This window comes from Carlito syrichta, unplaced genomic scaffold, assembly GCF_000164805.1.
Source record: "Carlito syrichta isolate Samal-C Ts95f unplaced genomic scaffold, Tarsius_syrichta-2.0.1 Scaffold308158, whole genome shotgun sequence".
Lineage (NCBI taxonomy): Eukaryota > Metazoa > Chordata > Mammalia > Primates > Tarsiidae > Carlito > Carlito syrichta.
Window position 1 is genome coordinate 865,688 of NW_007252254.1, and position 25,380 is coordinate 891,067.

A 25,380-nucleotide genomic window follows, 5' to 3' on the forward strand; every position below is an offset into this window, starting at 1 on the left:
GCTTTATCTTCCCTACACATGATAAATCTGGAGTCTTGACCTTTAATGTACATCTATTGAGCCTTCTCAAAATACACATTATCTAGACTCTATCCTAAAATCTCCTACAATAAGTTTGCAGGCATGTACATTCAAAAGAATGTACCACAAGTGAGAATGCACATAACTGAAAAAGTTACTACAAATCAAACATGTCTCAAGATGTACAAGTTCCATAATGTGTGATGCGTAGAGTACAGATTCAAATACATGCTAGCTACTCATGAGGTTGAGTCAGGAGGATTGCTTGAGCCTAGGAGTTCAAATCCAGCCTGGGCAACATAGTGAAATCCCAACTTGTTTTTTTGTTGTTGTTTTGTTTTTAGAGATGGTATCTCACTATGTTGTCCAAGTTGGTCTCAAACTCCTGGGCTCAAACAATTTTCCTGCCTCAGTCTCCTTAGTAGCAGTTGGGACTACAGGCACATGCCACCAGATGCCTGGCTGACCCCAATGCTTAAAAAAACCTGAATTCTTCATTCATTCAGCTTTGTTCTAGATTTTAAAAAGGAAAAAAAATGGAAAATAAATTCTTGGTTCAAGTCCTCAAACTATTAGTCTACTGGGAAAAAAGATTAGAGTTTTATAATATAATACTTTGTCAGGAATAGCGCTGGTTGTTTATGTGACATGAGAAGATGACACCTAACCTAGCTTGGGAACTTTAGGTGAAAGTTTCAGGCTTAGAAAAAAGCCCGTGCTAATGCACAAATGCGAAAAAATGGCACATTTCAGGACCTAAAAGCCTATGAGGCTGGTGAGTTGCATGTGAGAGAAAGAGGCTACTGCTGAAAATGAACAGAAAGAGGCAGATGCCAGATCAGGCAGGGTTTTGTATGTCATGCTGCAGGGTTTTTTTAAGGTGAATGAATCAGACAATTATCCCTTTAACATCAGGCATTACAATGTCATTTAAAAAATATGTACAAGAATAAACACAGAAATAAACATTAATATTGCCTAATAAAGTATCTGAACAATTTAAACCAATACAGTAATTCTAGAGGAGGGGGCTATGCTTTAGGTTTATTCTCTAGCAAAGGTGACAGAGCAAATCTGCCACACATGCGTATTTTCTTTTTGGTCTCTTTTAGAACAATGGCTTTTTGGTGTGTCATATGATAATTTTAAGTTGAGTGCACAAATAGCCATTACATGAAAGGAAGGTACGTGTCTGACATGAGACACATACTAATACAAAGGATCCAACACCCAGAATGCCAGTGATGACAGGATAGCTATGCCATAACACCCTAGGACATGAGATTCCTGAGCCTACCCTTACAGATTCCAACTCTGTTTTGGTGAATTCTTTTTTTTAATAAGCACTCAATCAGGTAAGACCAAGTTTTGGTGAATTCCAGGATGTATACATATGTGAGAATCATTGTTTAACTGTGCTTACAAGTAAAATATACTATTCCAATAATTCACCCATAAGAAGCAGTTCTAGAAGACAGAAGACAATCATTGGATTCAACAGAATCAGGATCTCACTCTGACTCAGGCTGAAGTGCAGTGGCATAATCATAGTTCACTGCAGCCTCAACCTCCTGGGTTCAGACAATCCTTCTGCCTCAGTCTCATGAATAGTTGGAACTACAGGCACACACCACCATGCCTGGCTAATTTTTATTTTGTAGAGACAAGGTCTCATGATGTTGTCCAGGCTGGTCTCAAACCCAGGGTTCGAGCAATCCTTTCACCTCAGTCTCCCAAACAGCTGGGATTACAGGCATGAGACACCACGCTCAGTCAGCAAAATCCTATTTTAGCTTCTTTATTCTCACAAATACATACCATCCCCTCTGCTGGGCACTTTGGCTGGTAGACTGTTTTCTGTCAGAGTCTCCTCTTCAGCTTCTTCTGTTTGCTCAGTTTGGGGTTCGTCTTTTCTCTCAAACTGTGGTGCTTCCTGAGACTGGTGATCTGCAGGAGTACCTGGCCTAGCAGATGAAGACGAGGTTTGGGGTGTTTCCTCACTAGCTTCTGGAAAATAAAGTAGTCTTTAATGAACTTAGGAAAGTTTTGAATTGATTGAAAAAAGGTAAAAGGAAAAAAGGGGACTTACCTACTCCTACTCTATCTGTTTTCTCTCCCTCTTTCTTATTTGTCTTATCGGGTTCTTTGGCCTCTTCATTATGGCTACCCTCTGAATCAGAGCACTCTTCCCCTTCCTCCACAGGCCGGAAGTCCAACTCCTGCTCTTCTGGAATAGGTTCTTTCTGTACTTTCTGTAGCAGGAAAATAAAACCAAAGGTCAACAGCATATTTGGCTTTGGTATAATGTCAGTGTCTGTCACAACCTTTAAAATAAAGTTCTTACTTTGAGAGAGAGGAATGCTCCAGATGAGTCAAATGTGCCCATTTCTTCTTCGGCATCCTCTAAGCACCATTCAGGCAAGCTATCCCTGTCGTCGTCTATGCTCCCACTGCCAGAGCGCACCCTTCGGTAACCTCGTTCATCATCACGATCTCGAAAATCAAACTCAAACCTTCGACGGCGTTCCATGTGTTCCCGCCAGCCTGCAGAACGAGGGCCATCTGGGATGAGGAGGAGGACATAAACCTTAGAAGAGTTTTATGATAGAATTTGAAAGAGAAAATCAGGGGTAGGAAATAAAACTACAGCTGACAGCAAATTCAAATGGATCAACCTACTAAAGAGAAAATTAGGCAAATAAATGAAGTTAGGAGCTCAGAATATATATACCATCACTACTAAGTGACAACAGTACTTAAGTACTGAGCCATGCAGCATACTCTGAAGCATTAAAAGATAAATTTAAAGCAAAGCATGCATAAAGGACACTTTATTCTAAGTATGACCTTTTAATAAGCTTTAGATACCTGACTAAAATGTTTATTGGCCACTCACATGGCCTATGCTAGCTCAGGCTTACAGCACTAAGTCTTTTCATATCAAAGTTTACGTCATTCCCTTTAGTAAGTCTTATAGCATGTTCTTACTTCACATGAAAATATCATTCTTTATGGACAAGACCAGCTCCCTATGCTAATTCATAATATCAAATTCATCATGTCTACTTACTAGTGCCAAGTTTCCATTTGTAATTCTGATTTCCAACAAAAAAGTCATGGAATTACAACACTGACAGATGTCATAGAGATTTTATATGGCCCACTATCCTAATTTTATAATTTAAGAAGAAACTAAAACTCTGCCAGCAGAACTAACGGCAAAAAAGAACTAAAACTCAATTCTGTATCTGCTTCTGCTTGTTCCACAATAACATGCTTACTCTCTTCCCTATTTTCTCATCTCTTAATTCTCCTTGGGGAGTTTTTATTTCTGATTAATAACCCCTGGGACATTCCTAATCCACCCTGGCATATTATTTATTTCATCTGCTTTCCAACTGCCTAAGAATAAAAGGTATTTTTCTAAAAAAGAAAGAGAAACTCTTGTTAAACTCTGACAAACCTGAATCTAAGAGTCTTAAAAGGAAAGGCAGGATTTAACCTATTAAAATTTTCTATCCCTGATTGCTTTCTCTGTGGGAGACACACAAAAGAAATGAGGCCAAAGCTAAATGTTTCTCTCTATTGAGGCCCAATTTGCTAAAACCAGCAAACTAAAAATCAAGCTGAAAAACACAGGGCAAAATGTTAAAATGTCATATACAGGTAGCATCTTAAAAACCACTCACAAAAAGAAAAACATTATTCCCACATTCATCCCTACTTACAACAACATAACACTATTTATTACTTCCTATAAGAACTAAGGAATTTTATATCCACATTGCTTTAATGTAAACCTGGAGCCATTACTCAAAAGAAGTGTTCATGATCAAAAGTTGAATTCCAGAGTCCTCTGTTCTACTATCATTTCTAAATGGTCTAAATGCACACCACGATAGGAATCTATCCTTCTAGGTACTGACTCATGTTGCCCTCTTACTGAGTTTCCTACATTCAGCTTCCAAAGTGGATATGTCACTGTTCTTAATGCCCCTATCTCTCTACATATCCAGCTGGAAGCCCTACTATAATAAAACTATGCTCTATAATTTTGTTGTCTTACCAATAGCTAATAAAATTTTATTCATGAAACTAAATGTACTAGGTAAGGTGGATCTATGGCTTATTAAAGCTATAATAAGGATTATACTTTATAGAAGTATAAAGTATAATTTGTACTTTATAGAATTGATAATTTATGCTTCATAGAATTTATATCTGAGTTATAGTTGGATACCATTTTTGTAAAGCTAAATCAGTCAAAATAATTTAAAACTATACTCAAATCCTAATGAGAAATTAACTATAGAAAATGGTAAGAGCTAACTTATTAACACTGCTATATGCTTATTATACTTTGATTATACCAGGTTAAAAAAGTAGATGGTATTCTTTTTAAAAAATCCATTTACAGAATTTTTCAGATCCATATTTTTATAGACCCCAACTGTCTTAAAAATATATGGATTTCAGCCATAGGTCTGAGTAGGGGAAAAAAATGTGTACATAAAATATGTGTGTGGTGTTGTGTACACAAATACAAAATTTTGGAAGAATCACAAGTTGATGATAAAACTGAAAGTCAGATATTAGGAGGAAAGAAAGATGAGAAAAGATGAAAAAAAGACAATATATAATCAACTTCTAACTTGTTGGGTAGGAGGTACTTTAACTCCCTTTAATAGAATCAACATCAGACGCTTGGGCTCAGAAAACACTGTTCATCTTCCAAAACATTCACCTTGTTTGTTTTTGACCAGCTGGAATTTCACTTCTCGCTCAGCCCAGATCCTGTCCATTCTTCACTGAATGCTCATCGGGAACATAGTCTACAAACCCCTCAGCTTTCAGGCAAGCTCAGCACAAAATGCTGTGATGCCTTGAAGAAAACTGTAACATTTGGTTTCCCAGGACACATATTGATGAGATCTGCCTAGATCATGTGATGTAAACAATGCCCACTAATGACAGAAACCCCTCCCAAGAGGCAGCCATGAAGAGTTTGTATAAAAGCATCATAATGCTTCCCAAAGATTAACTTCACTATGTTTCTACTTACCTAGAACTCTACAAAACACTCTGAATGCCTGTTATAATGTCTATTCAGAGCCGGGCGTGGTGGCTCAGCTTGTAATCCCGTGCCTTGGGAGGCTGAGGCAAGTGAACTGCCTGAGCTCGCGGGTTCAAGACCCGCCTGGGCAACTTGGCAAGACCTCATCTCTACAATAAATCAAAAAATTAGCCGGGAGTGCTAGCACACGCTTGTAGTTCCAGTTACTTGGAAGGCTAAGGCAGAAGGATTGCCAGAGCCCAGCAGGTTGAGGATGCGGTGGCCGGGAGCGGCCACTGCACTCCAGCCTGGGCGACAGAGTGAGACTCCAACTCAAAAAAAAAAAAAAAAATGTCTACTCAGACCTAGGCTAGTGGTTTTCCTAATAACTTGATTTTTAAAAGTGAAAACAATTACATTATTATAATTTACTCTAAAATTCCTTGGCATATGGTTGTTAAACATTGCTATACACACGAAATTCATAGAGCACGTACACACACTCTGTATGCCTCAGTTTGCATGACCCCACAATTCAAACTACAGTTGCATCTGATGATCATGAGGCATGGAATCAGCACTGTGGTAGGGGATGTACTTTAACACAAAGCACCAGTGTCTTCAATTACCAGCATATCTAATGTCCAAGATGAACAGTTTGAAGCATTCTTAAGAGTCAAACAGAAGAACTTAAAAAAAAAAACACACACACTAATCACTACTATTCTCTCTTTTTCTAAAGTTAGAGGGAGAAAAGAATGAACTTTTGTGATTATGTTTTTGACCTAGGTTTAAAGTTTACCCTTCAAATAAGGTTAAATCACATTATCAAGAAGGGGGAAAAAATGAAAGACTAAATCCTTTCTTATATTGAGGGAAAAAAACCATTTGGAGGGCACATTTCAAGCGTATAATTATATATTTATAAGTTTTAAAGAATGCTGGAGGCCGGGCATGGTGGTTCACACCTGTAATTCCAGCACTTCAGGAGGCTGAGGCAGGAGAATTACTTAAGCCCAGGAGTTCAAGACCAGTCTGGGCAACATAGCGAGATCCCATCTCTTAAAAAAAAAAAAAAAAATGACCAAAAAAAATTCAAAGATTTAGAGTTAGAAAAAAGTGAAGGAAACCTTCATTTCTACAGCTGAGGACAGATGCTCACTAAACTACACTATTTGCCTCAGGAAAATAAAGTGCTATCAACCAACTAAATAAATGTGACGGAAATTTTTATATTGAAAATTTTTTATAGTAGTAGGACTGCATGTGATGTCATAAGTAATATGATTCTTCCCTTAAAAAAATTAAAAACTAGTGTATTTTTTCTACTTCATCCCCATCCATTTCACCAAACTCTCCATTATATTTCATTCCCTTTGTGCCTTTATTTAACAGAATTCTTACCAGGACTGTGTGGCCGCCACCTCTCTCCATCCCTCCTTGATCCAGCTAGTCGCCAACCTCCATCTTCATCTTCTCCATTTTGTTCCTCTCTAAAGATACGCCAATTTTCACTTTCTGACCGAATAAATTCATGCTTTCTTCCTACTGATGCTGGTCCACCTTCCTCAAAATTTGGTCTCCCTATAAGAAAATAAGTAAACATGGTAAGTAAACATGGGTCTGTGCCAGTAAATATCTTGAAAACAAACTTGACAGCTAAAATCAAGCTTTCCTGCAAATGTGCCCATTACAGTGTTCAAGGGGTATCAGTAAAATAACTGTGGACATATGCATATATTATTAAGACACCTTTCCTAATGCTGAATGTTCACAGATTAGACAATTTTTTTTAAACAAAAATAATATGTGATGTCTGGATGTGGCACTCTGAAAGGCTGAGGCAGGAGGATAGCTTGAGCCCAGGAGGTCAAGGCTGCAACGAGCCAAGACTGTACCACTGTACTCCAGCCTGAGCAATAGAGCAAAACTTTGTCTCTGAAAAAATAATATGTGCATTTAAAAAAAAAGGCATGCAATGAAAAGTGAGTCAATCTTTCTCCTACATTCTCCTCAGAGTCAGTCCTTAGAAGTAACCACCAGCAACAGTTTCTTGTAAAGCCTTCCAAAAACTGACCATGGGTACACTTATATACATATATCTAGCTCCCTCATTCATTCATTCACACATACACGCACGCACACACATGCTACCCTCAGGATGTTATACAAGTTATTTTGTACTTTTGCTGTTTTCACTTAATGGTATATATTACCAATCCTTCTTTACCAGCACATTTTTTTCAAAGTTATCTAGTTTTTTTTTATTATATCGTGTACTTTAATTTATATAGCCAACACCTACTGGTGATTCTGCCTAAGGATATCTTACATTTCAATCTTTCTTTTATTAAAAAGCAGACTGTACATTCAGTAGCATAATTTTTCATTTACTCTATCACCTAGTATAATACAGGCATTCGACAAATTGGTTTTGGACAGAATTCAATGCTAAGTTATGTGTAACAACCTAATGTCTCAGGACTTACATTAATGACAAAAGAGAGCCTGGTATACCAAATGAACTAAACTGGTTCTTTAAAAGGACAAGATAATTCTAAATTCTGCAAACAAATTCTTTAGTCACTACCATTCCACATGTGCTAACACATAATTCATTATATTATACAAAATCACATATTAAAATAGTTGAAAATCCTGAACAACATACACTGATCCTCAGTTTATAACAATAAAAGTTACATATTCTCTCAGTGACAAACTCAAAATTATTTTTATTAAACTATACTAAAAATGAAAAAAATTGAACAATGGCATCTGAAAATGAGGAAATTCTCATTTCTGGTCATCCTCTTATATTTCATTTTACATATATTAAGATTCAACCTCCTGTTTGCCCATATGGTTGTTAGGATGTTACCAAGTATCATTCTATTAAAGGAGCACCCAACAATCCCTGCCTGCTAGTTTTTATGCAAACTCTCTCCTTAAGTATGGGCTGGAGTTACTGACTCACTCCTAACAAACAGAATACAACTGAGGTGATGAGAAGATACTTCCAATATTAAGTTTAAAAAGACTGTAGCTTCCATATTGGGTACTTTCTCTGAAGGAAGCCAGATGCCACATGGTGATACAGACCTTGTAGAGACGCTCACATGGCAAATAGGTGAGGCTTGCTACCAGAAATATGAGATTGGAAATGGATCCAAACCCAGTTGAGCCTTGAGATGACTGCAGTGTCAATTTTTGTCACTAGGTGATTATTTCCACAAAATAATTTCTAAAAGCTGCAAAATACTTTTTTGGTATATCAATTATTACATAATGAACAACTGCAATAGATGATGACTTCTCTGGTAAACCATGAAAAGTCAGAATATCATTCTGATATGCCAAACATATTCCACAGGTAAGAGCAAGATAGGCGGAATTCTGCCTCCAGAGGTCACTGTCATTTTCACAAGAGGTGAAAAGGAGTCAAGAACTTTTAAATAGATTTCACTCATCTCCTCTCCACCTCTTCAAGGAAATATTTTGCTGGAGTGTAATATCCTTACCAGAAAGTACATAAATCATAAATATATAATTCACCAATTTTCCTAAAGCAAATACATCCAATTTCACTATCACCTTAGATTTTTTTTAAATGAGGGACAGAAAATAAGGAGGTCTCAAAAATCTTCATGTGCCCTCCCAATCAGTCCTTCCCAGGGTAAGAACTATCCTGATTTTTTTAGCCCCAAATATTAAGTTTTGCTTTTTTTTGAACTTTTTTTATATGGATGGAATATTTATTTATATCTGGCTTCTTTAGTTGAACATTACAGGAAATTCATTAACACTGTTACGGAGAACAGTAGTTCTTTTGCATTGCTGTATGGTATCTCAATGTATGAACAAACCACAACATGTTACTTTTACTCTACTGCTGACAGATATTTAGGTTGTTTTCTAGCTTTCTGCTATTATGAAATGTGCTTTTATGAACATTCTTGGATACGAATTTTAGTAAGCATTTATTTGAGTCTGGTAGGTATATACGTAGAAGTGAATCTGCTGAGTCACAATATGTTCAACTTTTGTAAGCACGACTCAATGTTTTCCTAAAAGACTACTACCACTTTACCATTTGTTTGCTTATTCGTTTTACTCAAACCTCTAGCAAACATTAACATGACTGACTCCTCTACAGACAAACACAGTTAGCGAAACAGGACTAAAAACAAAGAAAAGACTTAGGCATAGCATCTGACCTCCAGATCCACAGTCCAGTAACACACATGTAAACAAATGACCCAATTCATTACAGTTGACAAAATGCATTGATCTATCTCATCTGATCCTCTAATAATCACAAGACATAAGTCAAGCATCTTCATCTTGATTGCTCCTGTAAGGAAAGGGATGCTTGTAAGGTGGTTTCCCAAGGTCACACAGATAGGTCATAAACAAATGAGAAATGGAACCTAAGCAGCATTCAAACTCCTAATCCAAGGTTTCTTTCTGCCATACCATTCTTAGTGGTTTACTCACAGATTAGACCAACTGGAAATAGTCAGAAATTTTAGAAAAACGGAAAGATCAAGTCTTCCTAAGTCTAACAAGTTAAAAGAGAAACAGACATACTAGGCATGGTACATTTTGGGGACAGAGTCTACCAACATCTCTAAAAAGAGGGAAAATGGAACTAAATTTGTTCTAATCTTCCTGAAGAAATGATTTCAAAATGTATGCCCCATAAAAAAAAATAGTAAGACCAACTTCTTCAATATAAAAATTCTATTCTGAAAATGAAAGAAACAAGTGACTTCAGTCATAAAATACACATTTCCAGTTACCACAATTATCTAAAAAATTCTGTATATAAGAATTTCTCCAAAATAACAAAATAAATCCTTTCTAACCTAAATGATTACAGTAGATTTCTTTGTGTAAGGTTGAGAGAGTGGCGGCGTCAAGGAGAACATCATCTGTATAATGTGAGTTTTTTAAATGTATATATTTATGCATTCCTGATATAATTTAAAATTTTTAAAAAGGTAAATACTAAAGCTATTCAAGAGCAAATTAGTAGATAGTATCTGAAGTTCCTTTCATGACAAAAACTGCCAGCATTCCATAGTGACAAGGCAAAAATGAGTGAGGGACACCCACAGGGCCCTCCTCAGTTTTCAAAATCAAAATCTTCCTCCTTTTGTGACATTAGCACCATAACAAAGTTGAGTAACCAAATATCTTATGTTAGCTTATTTCTTTTAAAAATCTTAACTGAGTAATTTACGAAAAAGATGACTAAATCTAATTGAATAATTTACAAACTGAAGCCTAAACCATATATTCCTAACCTATAGTCAATGAATGAACTCAGGGCTGTGAATCCTTGAACTGGAAGAACATTCTATGCTAGTATGCTTTTTGCTTTTTTCAGGGAAAAAGATCTAAAACTTTTGTCAGAATTTTAAGGTGTCTGTGACCTTTGAAAGGTAAACACAAATTTAAAGTGCACTTTTTAGGCCGGGCTCGGTGGCTCAGCCTGTAATCCCGTGCCTTTGGGAGGCTGAGATGAGTGGATTGCCTGAGCCCGCGGGTTCAAGACCCACCTGGGCAGCGAGACCTCATCTCTACAATAAATCAAAAAATCAGCTGGGCGTGATAGCGCATTGCCTGTAATTCCGGCTACTCGGAAGGCTGAGACGGAAGGATCACCGGAGCCCAGCAGGTCGAGGCTGCAGTGGCCAGGAGGGCCATTGAACTCCAGTCTGGGCAACCGAGTGAGACTCCAACTCAAAAAAAATAAAAAATAAAGTGCACTTTTTAAATTCAATACAGCAAACATGGCTATTACATGAAGAAACTATACTACCTATATGATACATTTTATGTTCTTACATCTATAGTAACTTAAAATGTATTAAAGGTGCTAAAATACTTACTATGCACTACATATATAATTTTCTCAATGGCAATAAATACTTGGTTGTTTCTACTTTAGTATATTTAATCTAAATAAGATTCTTCTAAAAATAAAATTAAATTAAAATGCAGTGTTGGTTTCTGCCTGGTCTAACTGAGTAGACTTCCTAAGGAGAAAGAGCAGTAAAAGGGCACCTGTGTGCATGTTTGACTCACAGCCAAAAATGGTGTTTATGGAAAACTTCAGATGGAGCAAAGGGGCACTCAGCCAACAAAATCTACAGCTGTGAGACTTGGAGCTTGCAAGTGTCCAATCTCCAAAAGCAAAAGTGGAATTATGGGACAGAGTTTGAAGCTTGTTTATGCACAAATCTTTAAAGAAGTGACCACGTATTCCTCTATTCAGATATATATTCTCTGATCAACACTAAAAATACTTTCTAACACCAAAGAAAACAGTGAAAGGGAATCCTACTCGAGTGTTGATATTTACCACCCTTCTCCCAATTACTTATAAACAAAACTCAGGGTGGCTAGGATAAAGAAATTTAAGTTCTATACACAAAGATTTGCAACTTTTCTCCCAGCCTAACCCCTGAGGGATAACAACCTGCTCAGCTGGTTACCATGGGTTCTGAAAAAACAAACAGCAGTTCCTGACTGGGGAGAGAATGGAGAAGCTGTAGCATATCAGAATCATTTTGAAAAAGCTCCTCATACCATTTGAATATTCCTCTGCAGCCCTCATGCTCAGCTGTCTGCTGGTACACACCCAGAGGCTGCCAGAAATCTCTGGGAAGGGAGTCAGTAAGTAGGCCTGAACGTGCAGAACTGGAAAGAAAGTATGTATCTTTGAAAGACAGCTAGGAGTACAACGTAAGCAAAAACATGGAGACCAGGGCTAACATTTTAAAGCTGTGAGATTGATTACCTATGTACACAGGCAGGTAATTGTATTCCAATTAAAGGTTTTGTTGTTTTCAAGTTCAATGGGTACATTTATGGATATATCCTAGATTATTTTAGTCAAAGAAAATCAAATAAATTTGGGAATAGGGGAATGGGTTTAATAAGGAATACTTTATCTGGTCTTGGCAACTTGCTTAATCACTATGATTCTGAATGAAAAATAAATCAATGAGCCAGGCTCTGTGGCTCAGCCTGTAATCCCGTGCCTTGGGAGGCTGAGGTGAATGGATTGCCTGAGTCCACGGGTTCGAGACCCGCCTGGGCAACTTGGCGAGACCTCATCTCTACAATAAATCAAAAATTAGCCGGGCGTGGTAGCGCGTGCCTGTAGTTCCAGCTACTTGGAAGCCTGAGGCAGAAGGATCGCCAGATCCCAGCAGGTCGAGGCTGCAGTGGCCGGGAGTGGCTACTGCACTCCAGTTTGGGCGACAGAGTGAGACTCCAACTCAAATAATAATAATAATAATAATAAATAAATAAATAAGTAAATGAACAGATATCTGGTATTTATGTTCATTCAAAGAGATGTTTTAAAGCCATCTCTAATTACCTTACTGTAAAAAAATCTAAATCAAATCACAAATTCTGTTTATATGGGAGGGCCCATGTATTTTAGGGTGAAGTTGGCATATCATCTTTACCAATATCAATGTCATTCGAGTGAAGGAGTCTAGGAAATACCACTCCAAAATATGCCACTTTGTTTTGCTTATCACTTTAAACTAAGAGAACTTGGGGAACAGCAAGTACAAAAAGGGGCCTTCTCTGAGGTCCCCTTATCTGTAAGAAATTCATTTGAACTCTCCCTAGAATCTCATCAACCAGAGATTACCCTATTAAAGGAGAAGGAAGAAACTAAATGGCCTGTACCTCTCCCAGATAAACTTTTTGTCATAGGCTAACACCTATTCTTCTGACAGATTCTGATTAACTTTCATTACCTGAGACTTCATCTACACAACAAGACAACCTTTGCTCATCAGACATTTCCTCCCCTCACCATCCCACAACTTGTTGACACTGCCCCCCAAAAGTCCCAAGCTCCTATTTCAATGCAATAAGAAGTTCAATCATCTGGCCCTCCTTTGAGTCTCATACTTGGTGAAACTCCTGGGTGTATGCATATAAATAAAATTGTTTTTCTCCTGTTAATTTGTCTACTGTCAACTTATTTTACAGATTCAATTATCAAAACTTCAAAAGGCAAAGAGAAAGTCTCTCTTCCACCAGCTAACCTGGCACCCTTAAGCAGAATGACTTCAAATGTTCAGGCTATTGTAATGGGAGTGCTATGCTCCTGAGCAAGTAGCCCAGACCTGGTCTACAATATTCACACAGTTGGAAGTTAGGAATCACAGTTTACAGACCACAGTAGATTTTCAAACTGTAGAAATCCAGAAATCAAAAATTTCTACATTTAATACTTCTTTCTTAATTGAGGTTGATTTTGCCAAATCATTCTTGTCTCAATATATTCTGAAACAAAGTAAATTATAGAAAGAGGCTTTTAAGTTTAGTAAAATCCTTCACTATCTTGCCTACTCTTAATGTGTACTCAAGACACATGGCAGATGCACTCAAGTGCTTCTGCTTTCCTGAAGACAGTGTTACACCCTACTTGTTTAGTATTTTTCTTGTTGTTTTGTTTTCCCCAGTTAGCTAGTTGGGAATTGATATGAAGTATAATTCCTACCAGTACACACAGGGATTAAACATCATACTACAAATCCCTTCTTTATACTTTTACCTTCCCTAGTTCTGAAGGTCAAAGTTTTCAGTGCTGTGTCTGAACTTGTGTTGAAATGTTTGGTATTAATAAAACAAAGAAGGAATTAATATTTTTTAATGGGGAGGGAGAAAGGATTCTACAAAGGCGGATTTTACTTTCTAAGTAGCATTATATTGGTCTACATTAATAATTTTCCCAGCAGGCCTTCCATGATTTTACTTTGAACAATCACAGTCTTTGTTTCTCAGATCCTCTTACATGTGACATTTAGTCAAAGTTTTTAAACCAGCAGCTAACAGAGGAGGAGAAAATTACTGCTCACTAAGGCATTACACAAAGTCATACCACAGCTCATTTTGAGGTTCCTGTAAGACAATCACAAACATTTCCAGCTAAACACTATTTCAGTGGTAAGTTTTCTATACACTGAACACTATGTTTTACTGTATTTCACCATACTGATCAGGGAAACATCACTAAAGCAAGACTTAAGAAAATTCTTCAGTTTTCACCAAGATGTGTTTTTTTTTAAAGACAAGCACAAAGTACCAAACAATTAATTTCATTCCTATTCAAGGTATTTGCACACAGACTTAAAAAAAAAAAGTCTGTCTCCTTGCAAAAAAAAAGATTTCAGGTAACTAAACTGCCTATATTACTTACTAGTTCTGGAATCAATGGTAGCCATTTTGATGAACTATGAAAAGAAAACTAGAAAATCAATTCATTAAGCTATGCCTAAAAGTCCTTATCCAAATAAATCTTCCCCAAAGAAATGGTGGGGGGAAAAAAGATTAGTAAAGAAAATATCTCACACTTCAACATGCTATATAAGGAAAGACGGCTGAAAGGAAATCTTGCAGGGAATTTTATCCCTTTGAACTTTCAAATAAACTCTTAAGTAAGATTATGCAAACTTACTAAAGACCGGTCCTGATTAGAGGGAAAAAATGCACCCCTTCTCCAAGTCAGTTCTGGAGGCTTTCTCCAGAGTTGTTAAGGTTTGTGTTGGGTAAAGAAAGACCTCCTAACAAACCAGCATTCTTTTCCACATGATCAGAGCTAATTGGCCCCCCTGCAGATTAAGTGACCAATCACATCAACTTCAGCTGAAACCAGCCCCCACGACATTATAAACAGAGGAATGTAAGCTGTAAAGCCAGTTCAAGAAGAGAATCTACAAACTAGACTAGTAGGTTAAAATTATCTGATCACAAAGCCAGACTCTGCAAACTTCCTTAAGACCTACCTTGGCATTTAAGCTGATCCAGCTAAAGAAGTGGTGAGTACATGAAATAATATTCAATCTTATTTCTTTCCTTAAGGGGAAAAGGAAAATAAAACTGGCTGGCAAATTGGGACAAAGCCACTTCTAGTAGATTTTTAAAATAAAGGCATTATCTATAATAGGGTAATATTTTAAGGCTCTTCATTCTTTTTCCTTAAATTTTAAAAGTGGAATAACAGCAATACTGAAAATATTACTGAAAATTTTCTTCTTGTTTTATCAAATGTATACTAATTTGCCATTAGAATACATAAATGAGTAGAGAAAAATGGCCTCAGAAAAACATTCAGTGGCTTTTTTTAAGTGTCTTTTTCTTTTGGAAGGTTAAGACCAAAAATAAGTATAAGAAAACAAATGCAAAAAAAATTAATCACTGTGGTTTTATTTTTTCTGAAAAAAAGTGATATTCTAATTTTAATTTTTAAGCATGGAATTATTACTAAAATTAGTAGATGCTTCTGTAAATAAGAAATTAAATAGAATATCTGAGCTTATATAATAGGGTTAGAACTCACATTGCCCTAGTGGAGGGCAGGAGAGATGATTACAGGACTTTCAATATAAAATATTTACACTAGACGTGAACAAATACACTAGTAATACCACGTTCACTTAACATTTGTAGTTATAACCTATATCTTAACTGTTTAATATGAACTACACTACTACTTTACATCATGGCAATAGAAAAGACATAATTTTAAGTACTACAACCTAAGGAGTAGAATGAATTCATTATTTTCACAACCAATGAAGTTGCCTATGTTTTTATAGTAAGAACATTTTTTCCACCAAACAAGTTATAAGTTAGCAAATATTTTACGGCCTACACGTAGAGATACAAGCAAACCTCCCCAATCTTTAACTCTACTTTCTATTGGAATCAGCTGATGAGAATCATATAAATACAAACCAAGACACATATATGTGCCTGCAGGGACAGAAAAAAATACTTAAAAAAAAAATAGTATAAACATAATGGCTGCCCATAAGACACTTTTAAATTCAATGAAAAAAAAGTCTACATATATCAGGCAACAATAATTTTTTAAAAATCATACAAGCATATGTAAAATCGTATTAAAAAAAGAAACAAATCGTACAGAAAACCAGTATAGGTGTAGAAAATGAAAATAAGTTTACAAATTTGTAGAGCTTTAAGGAATCATATTATTTAATTCCCTTCTTTTTCTTCTGTTTTAATCTAAGGATGCCTGGCTAAGAGGACCAAGTAGTTTGCCCAAAATGACACAGCTATGTAACCAACAGAGCCAGAGCCTGATGACCATGACACCAATCTTGTGTTCTCAGTATTAAACCACACTAGAATACTAATTCATGGTAACTGGTTAAGTGGGAATCAAAATCAATATTACTTGTCTAAGTTACTCCACTTGCCAACACAATTCAATCCAGATCTAGCAAAGTCTTAGGTTACAAAAAAAAAAAGAAATACTCCTTCATAGTTTTGATATTAGCCTTCTGACTTCCCTGCTCATAGGTTTTTGCATGTATTTAGGTAAATGTAAAAAAAAAAAAAGATAAGATTGTAAAGAGCCTAGAGTAAGAGGACTACAAAAGTTATACGCAACAAGCAACAATTATGAAAGAGCCCAAATGAGAATAATTGTTAGCTAGTCTATATAGAAGGGCTATCTCTCTAGGTAACAAATTTTATAACTTCATAAATAAGAGAGGTTGAAAAACAGAAGACAAGCTTTTGTGAAACACTAAGCATTTAGCAGCACTCACCAAAACAGTGGTTTCATAAGTGGAACAAGCACCAGTAAGTATCCAGGCCCATGAGGGGCATTTTCACATAGGCAGGAAGCAATAAGCAAGAACAACAAAGTTGTTCCCATGCCTTTTTGAAAGCAGTCAACTATTCCTTCATTGTTAATCCCGTCTTCCTTTTCATATGTCAAATTCTTATCTTTTAATAAAATTATGATAACAGTATCACACTCTTAAAACTATCTTCTCATTTGGCAAAATATAAATTTGCCAACACTGTGTAAGAACTCTCCTCTCTATATTAATTTTTCCGGTGAGAAAAATAACTATACTACCTAATAATTCAGATTATACTCATCTTGAAGTCTTGAAAGAAGTCTTCCTTAACTGAAAATCCATTTCTAATCTATAAATCATGGGGCTAAACCTAATAAGCATTTCTGAAGAACAAATATTCTGGAATAGCTCCTAACAAAACTAGTCAAATTGAAGTGTTATTCAGGGTCAAATGTCTGTTTTTGAGGCAATATATCACTGACTATGGAATAAGGAGTACACTGGATTCATACCTACCACTTAACCTCATTTCATTATATGTTAAATGGGAATAATACTGGTACTTATTACTGTGAAAGTTAAGAAACATTATTAATAACAATAAAGCAACCAATACCTACTCAGGGTTACTCTGTGCCAGGCACTTCCTGTTTGCTTCACATCAATATGTATAAAGTATTTGGTATGATTCCTGGCATATACTAAACAATATATATTAGCTAATATTATTAATATTACTGTATTAAGATTCATGTATAAAGTTAACAATGAATAGACAACCTGCAATTACAGTGGCAAGAATATCTACCAAAGGTGCCAAAAATCTAGCTGTCAAAGACTATCTTGAGAATGCAATGCCAATCACCTTGGGAAAAATTTACATTTCTATTTTTTGTAGTTAAAAAAAAAGTAACTAGCTTTAAAGTTAGCCAGATTTGGATAATACTCCAAATAATTCAATGCCCCCATTTATCTTGTGTAAATATATTTTATCTGTCTAAGCACCAGTGACCTCATCTGAAAAATGGGGATAATAATGGCTATCTTGCTGCAATACCCAAAAATTAAAGCTAGTACAGTATGAAAGCAGCTAGCACAGTATTTCTGAAGATGTTGTTGTTTCCAAAAGGTCAGAGATCAGATCTCCTAAAACATTTAAAGAATCTAACAAAATAAGGGTCATTAAACAGCTATGTGAAGAAAAAAAATACACTAAATGATTATGACACCTTGTTAGGGTAATAAGTTATAAAACATTAATGCTCTAAGTTTTTTTTATGAAACTGAAATGACCGTCTAATTTAAATAAATCAAACAATCATCCCAGTGTTGCATCAGTAGCTCAAATCTCAGGGAAAGACAAGAAAATGTCTTTAGTCACCAATAAATGTTAAATTAGCCTTAGAACAACAGGGGAAAGTTATGTATGTCCAGCTGGCCAATTCCAACACAGAAAGGTAGTCACCAAAGCCCTAGATATAGGAACTAGCAAACCCAAGCAACAACCTAGCTCCACCTGAAGTGCCCCTAGGCATCACTCAAAAGGCAAGACGTGGATATACAGCACTCTCAAGGGTATCTACTTCTGAAGGAAACAGCAAGGAGGAGAGCCAAATATAAACTCATCATACTGGATTGTGGCAAGAAGCACTGAAGGAAAGCAAGGCCGCATTTCCCATTCCATTCCTGGTAGCCTCTACAGAAAGTGTTAATACACCATTGTCATATGCAAAGATGATCACGAGGAAAGCATACATTAGATTTCTAATCACCATACTGAAAAAAGCATAATCACTGATGAAAACTGTTTCCAATAGAAAACTAATTATACTAATTATCTTTTAAAAATTGCCATTTTATTTCTTAATGATTATTTTAGTTCATTAAATCTTAAAGCTTTTTCTTCTAGTTTGCTTACTTTCAAAGCAAATATTATCTAGAAATATCTACCTGGAAGTTCTTTATTTTGCCAAGAAAACAATTTTCTCTCCACTCCAAAATCTAATCATAATCTAAAATATTCCCCCAAAAAAGTTCATCAACCAGGACAGAAAGAATCCACGCTACAAAATGACAAAAACAAAGCCTGATCATAAAACTCTGAATAGGTTAATTATAAAGCATACATTAGAACTACTGATTAAAAGCTTATCACAAATGTAAGTCTTGTCCTAGTACTAAATCTAGCTGTGAAAGATTTGCGGACAGTTTGATAATAAGCTTCCAAATGATTTATATTTACTTAAACAAAACAATACTTACATATTTAAACTTATTTCTTTTCATTGTAAGTTAATTATGAAAAGCTGTTATTTACACATATTATTTGGTCAAATCAATAAATACTTGATGCCTGGACTTCTGCAAGGAAGATATGGGGTGTCAAATCTACAACCACAGAAACTTTAAAATATACTTGGAAAACGTTCAAATGTCAAACAATGTTTTAAGACATTCAGGAAAAAACAGAAGAGATATCCTAAGGGAACACATAATTAGCTAGCAAATGAATGACTTAGTCAATAAATGCCCCTTTATGTAAAGAGAAAAAAGACAGAGCTGGGAAAGCCTGCCCAAACTGTAGTCGGAGAAGCATTCTCAAGAAAGCAGAAAGTGCATGAGGTCTCAGAATTCACAAATATTAACTGTAAAACAATTAAGGGCTTACTAATTTACTCTTGATTTCAGAGAATTACAGCCTGAAATGGACAGCAGTAACTGCAAAGTCATTGCTCCTCTCCTAAGTCAAAGATACCGGAGGATGGTCACCAAGGATGGCCACAGCACACTTCAAATGGATGGTGCTCAAAGAGGTCTTGCATATTTTCGAGATGCTTGGGGAATCCTAATGGACATGCGCTGGCGTTGGATGATGTTGGTCTTTTCTGCTTCTTTTGTTGTCCACTGGCTTGTCTTTGCAGTGCTTTGGTATGTTCTAGCTGAGATGAATGGTGATCTGGAACTAGATCATGATGCCCCACCTGAAAACCACACTATCTGTGTCAAGTACATCACCAGTTTCACAGCTGCATTTTCCTTCTCCCTGGAGACACAACTCACAATTGGTTATGGTACCATGTTCCCCAGTGGTGACTGTCCAAGTGCAATCGCCTTACTTGCCATACAAATGCTCCTAGGCCTCATGCTAGAGGCTTTTATCACAGGTAAACTGTCTTTGTTCTTAAAAAAAAAACTGCAAGTATTTTGAAAAAGGTATAGTCAGCTATAAGTAATTCTGTTATAGAACAATGTATTTATATTAACAGCAGGTAATGCCTAAGATAAAAAAGAAACAGTTTAGAGCCAAACAATAGAAGACATGTATAAGGAAACTGACTCAATACTTAAGTTTTAACTATTGAAACTCCTTAAGAAAAAAGGGATTATTATGGCACTAAACTGCAGGAATATCCTATGATCAAAGAAAATTAGTGAAAGGTTTGAAAGGAGCTTTTCACTGAAGCTAATCATTTTGTTAAATAAGTGAATAAATAAGTTCAACATATATTTTGACAGTTGTTTTACCTAACAGAGGAATTTGATTTTTTTTTTCTTCACTGGGCTAGAATTTTCTCCTCTCAATTCATGTCTTCAACATTTACTCAACACCAGTGAGCCCAGAGCATCACAGACAGCATTATATGTTAGAGAGCAAGTTAGGTATACACAACCTTGGCAAAATATGTCCATAAAGATTATGAAATTTTCCTTATAAAACTGGGATCATATAAGACAATTCCCTCTAATAAAGTAAGGCTAGTGGTCCTTTTTATGTGACATACAATATAAAAAGAAAAGAAAACCTGGCTTTTAACGTACTATCTAGTAATAATCTGAGAAGGTAAGCCACAAGAAGCACTGGATCTGGAGCAAAGTACCAGTGTGCAAACTACTAGCTCTATAACCTGTAACAAATCACCAACTTATACAACAAGAGTTCTTACGCTACATCAGTCCTTTGATAAAACTAAGGGATCTGCAAACTTAGATGAGAAAAACTTAAATCTTTTTGCACTAATCCCCAACTGAAATTTGTCATTTCCTTCAATTATGAATGCAGACAACAAAAAAACAGTAGCATTGGCAGTACCAGTAACTTTGATTTAAACAGATATTTTCATATCAAACTATAATACTTCAAAAATCACCGTTTTAAATTCACCATTAGATTATTTCATGCATTAATCAGATATATAGTGCTATATTACAATTTTTAAATGTTTGATTGAATTTCAGTATATTTGGTGTCCTTTATTTTATTTTTGAGCACTTAAAACTCAATTCTGACAAGTACTTTAGAGACCTCACCAGCCTTGTCAACAGGATCTGTGATACAGTTAGTTAAGAAATCCTTATCTATAGCTCAGGGCACAAAGAGGATATGCTTGAAAGGTACACATCACAGCCCGAGTCTTCCTCACCAAAAAAAGGTTTGTATAAGTTTCAAAATTCTTCAATGTATCACTCATTTTACTGGTCCCCTCCCCACCCACTCCAAATCATTCTACTCTGAGCCTAGTCTCTAACTTAATCTGGTTGCAACCAAATTGCATTTATTTTCTATTGTGTTTTTTAAGTGGGCAGGAATATTGGAACTGACCAATTCTTTAACTTTGTAAGAAACTAGAAGGTAAAGTTTTACATTTCTATGTTACAAAATCATTTTTGCTTATCCATTTTGAAATCATGGTTTTTAAACAGAAATGTATGAGTACACTGAAAAATTCTTTAGACAAGTGAGACTACCCAGATAAACAAGCAGATCAATTCCTGACAATGTGCTCAATTTCTAATTCACTGAAAGGCATGGCACCAAGAAATGTATAACTATTTGTTATACCTTTCTCATTCAGAAAAGGTATTAATATTTAAAATCTTCATTCTAAAAAAAAATTCAATGGTTTCTAATTTAGGTGCCTTTGTGGCGAAGATTGCCCGGCCAAAAAATCGAGCTTTCTCAATTCGCTTTACTGACTTAGCAGTAGTAGCTCACATAGATGGCAAACCTAATCTTGTCTTCCAAGTGGCCAACACCCGACCAAGTCCTCTAACCAGTGTCCGGGTCTCGGCTGTACTCTATCAGGAAAGAGAAAATGGCGAACTCTACCAGACCAGTGTGGACTTCCACCTTGATGGCATCAGTTCCGAGGAATGTCCGTTCTTTATCTTTCCACTAACCTACTATCATTCCATTACACCATCAAGTCCTCTGGCTACTCTGCTCCAGCATGAAAATCCTTCCCACTTTGAATTAGTTGTATTCCTTTCAGCAATGCAGGAGGGCACTGGAGAAATATGCCAAAGAAGGACATCCTACCTACCCTCTGAGATCATATTACATCACTGTTTTGCATCTCTGCTGACCCGAGGTTCCAAAGGTGAATATCAAATCAAGATGGAGAATTTTGACAAGACTGTTCCTGAACTTCCAACTCCTCTGGTCTCTAAGAGCCCAAATAGGACTGACCTAGATATTCGCATCAATGGACAAAGCATTGACAATTTTCAGATTTCTGAAACAGGACTGACAGAATAAGACTTATCCATGGCATCCTATTTTTTAATATATTAAATACACCCAGCCAGTTATGCAACTACTTTTCCTTCACTGTATCTCATGTTTTCTTTTTTTCAATGCTAATTATAGCTCTGATTACATCATGGTAATCATGCCTATGCCCACATAAAAATGGCTGAGCTAATAATAATACACTCTCTGGAAACATAACATTCTTCCTTACAAAGTTTGTATCTGTGTTATCTGCTAAAATCAGTGCAACTCTACTGACAGATACTTATACAGAAATGTTGCTGGTGAATTTATAAGAATGTGTTATGGTACCAGTGATGAAGGTAAAATGGACAATTAAGTTTAACACAACCGAATTCTAAGAATATCAACCATAAATTCTTTTTCATCTGCAAACTGAAGCAACAGTCTAGTTTCCAAACTAGCATACTGAGTGGAATGATTTCACAATATTTAGTCAACATCCTTTAAATACTTATTTTTTTCAAGACAGCAAAGATCATTCCTTTGGTTCTTTATACTACAAAACTAGGGTAAGTATTACCTCCTTAATTTTTAACAACTAAGAAGAAAAATTCACAAGAAAACAACATAGATTTATACATAACCTTAAAAGCATTTAAACACGACACCCAAACACATGCATATATATTCATATATTTGTGGCAGGAGGGAAACAGAGAAAAAACAGACAAGAACAGAGAAAAAAACAGACAAGCTCCAACACAGATGGAACCTGCAGGGTAGTATTTTTAGCAAGGAGATGATAGATTATTTCTACTTAAAAATCATCCTACATAATAGTCAAATTACTATTTTGAAATTTTACTCAACGATTCATCTAAATGGCTTCTAGCAATCTAAGTAAAAAAATTTCCTTCCTACCTATGATCCATTTGATGGTATAAAAAATCATGATTGCTCAAATTAATTCATTAATACAAATACACGCTTATGTTTTTATAGCTATAAAGGTTTGGTTAGACACAACTCGAGTAGGGAAAAAAATCTCTAATAGATAAAGCAAAAAATAATTAGGCAACAAAGTATTTTCAAACCCAAATTCCTGTTTCCAACTTCAAACAGTTTTTTCTATAAACACAAAATGAGTGTTTATTCACCCGTAGGAGGTTGGACTAGATGAACTCTATTATTTCTTTCCAAATCTAATACTCCATAAAAATTATGCTTTCTCTGCTTCACTTATTTTATGTATGCTAAGGTGAACATCTTCTTGTAAGTCGAGTTTAAGACAATCCTTTGCATAATTTTCATTTCAATTTTTAAAAATGAAGCTGGCTAGGTGCGGTGGCTCACACCTATAATCCCAGCACTCTGGGAGGCCAAGGCAAGAGGCCTGAGTCCAGGGGTTCGAGACCAGCCGGGGCAACTTGGTGAGACCTCATCTCTACAAAAAATCAAAAATTTAGCTGGGGTGGTGGCTCACACCTGTAGTTCCAGCTACTTGGAAGGCTGAGGCAGAAGGATTACCTGAGCCCAGCAGGTCGAGGCTGCAGTGGCCGTGAGCATGCTACTGCACTTGAGTCTGAGTGACAGTGAGACTTCGACTCAAAAGTAAATTTAAAAATTTTTAAAAACAAAAATAAAATGAAGCGGTCCTCAAACAATAACCAAACAAGTCAGTCTATCACTCAAACAAATTTGTAGCTGTCTTCTATTTTACGAGTTCCCTTATTCAGGTTTGGGTGGGAAAAGTGAAAGATTAACCTTCCCCACTGCTGATGACCTGGGCAGGAATAATCTCTTGAAATATATACTTGCTGAGAAAAGGCAAACAGTTGTGAAGAGCAGGGCACAGCAGCAAGTCACATTTTCCTACTATTTGACCAAAAGGCAAAGAAAATAAAGAAGAACTATGGCGTGGTCTAAGACTGATTATAGCAGAAGATTATCAAGAAAACAGAAACCTATTTATTGTGAACTTTTGCTGTTTGAAAATCTTAGGCATTCATCCTTAAGTAGTAGTCAGACCAAGAGATTCTTTTTTTCTAATCCAAGACTATTGTAACACATAAAAACAGCAGAAATTCTTATTTCTATAATAAATTAACAAGATTCACCTAACCTGTGAAAATAAAGTAGTATCGAAGATTTACATGGTATGGTTTTTCCTAAGAGTGCTACACTACTTTCATAGACCACAATGTCAACAGTTAATTGAAGCTGCCTAAGGTGACACAAGTGAATGAAGAAGATCTGGGCTCTAAGACTCCATTCAAATCAGATGAGTCTCATATTTAATGTTTACATATAAACTTGGCATTTGAAAAATAAATGTGACTTCCCCTCCATACACGCCTCCCCGCAAAAAAAAAAAACCTGCTGGTAAACTAATGCTATTTAATAATTATCGTAGAAATCAACAACTAAGAAATGTGACCAAAAACATTCGCACAGGGGATTAAATAGCTCCTGGGAACACTGTTCACGATTCTTTCACTTAAAGAATCACAGTTTCTAGGTTAAGGAGTAAGTTTTCTAGAGAGACCATTATCCTCTCATGAAAATGAAGCACAAATGAAAAGAGAGGAGAAGTTACTGAGAGGTGGGAATGATAGTTCTGCCTTCCTAGATGTACAGCCCACTAATGGAGAATACCTGGGACCATGGTCATGGAATCTCAAATGCGTTATCAGGAATACCACTTTGGAACTAACTTTAAAAGCATCTTTACAAACCAATAAAGATAGTTTCAACAAACTAGAGATAAGTAATTGCTGAAAACTTTAAGGGCCTAGTGTTATGCATGTACAAGCCTATTATTACCAATTGACAGAAACAGTTTATAACCCAAAATTGTTATGTCTAATATTTCACATGAAAAATGCATTAATTAGTATTATACTGCGCTGAGTCTATTGGCCTTATCTGGATCATTCTTATTTTTAATGATCCTTTAATTTCATCCTCACATAATCATACAAGATGATCACCCAGAACTGGTCTCCCCTATGCAGCAATCAATTCCTACTGAATAGGAATTATAATTCCAACCTCCCAGACCTTTGTCTAAATTCCAAATTCTCCCATGGGGTGTTCACAGGGGTTATACATGATTCTTACCAAGATATCTGTAATTCTATCTACTTCTCTACATATAA

At 36.0% G+C, this 25,380-nt stretch overlaps 2 protein-coding genes across 5 annotated transcripts in view; one reads left to right on the top strand and one right to left on the bottom strand.

The window, feature by feature from the left end:
• GIGYF2 (GRB10 interacting GYF protein 2) overlaps positions 1–25,380 on the bottom strand; it is a 148,173-nt gene that overhangs the window by 63,585 nt on the left and 59,208 nt on the right. For both annotated transcript variants that reach the window (XR_002482370.1, XM_008065118.2), the window contains exons 9-12: positions 6,479–6,658; positions 2,366–2,583; positions 2,111–2,273; positions 1,840–2,028 (exon numbers count right to left, since the gene is read on the bottom strand). Coding sequence is in view for 1 of the 2 variants with exons in the window: in XM_008065118.2 (XP_008063309.1) it covers positions 1,840–2,028; positions 2,111–2,273; positions 2,366–2,583; positions 6,479–6,658 (750 nt within the window). In the remaining variant the exon portion in view is untranslated. The remainder of the gene's footprint in view (positions 1–1,839; positions 2,029–2,110; positions 2,274–2,365; positions 2,584–6,478; positions 6,659–25,380) is intronic.
• Positions 14,811–22,392, top strand: KCNJ13 (potassium voltage-gated channel subfamily J member 13). 3 transcript variants are annotated; one of them, XM_008065115.2, is made up of 3 exons: positions 14,811–14,931; positions 19,417–19,892; positions 21,642–22,392. In XM_008065115.2, the coding sequence occupies exons 2-3, from the start codon at positions 19,433–19,435 to the stop codon at positions 22,262–22,264; spliced, it is 1,083 nt and encodes a 360-aa protein (XP_008063306.1). In that variant the 5' UTR covers positions 14,811–14,931; positions 19,417–19,432; the 3' UTR covers positions 22,265–22,392. The 3 variants fall into 3 exon arrangements, with proteins under 3 accessions (XP_008063306.1, XP_021571764.1, XP_021571763.1); XM_021716089.1 differs by having other exon boundaries at positions 14,821–14,931; positions 19,650–19,892; positions 21,642–22,319; XM_021716088.1 differs by lacking the exon at positions 14,811–14,931 and having other exon boundaries at positions 19,391–19,892; positions 21,642–22,325.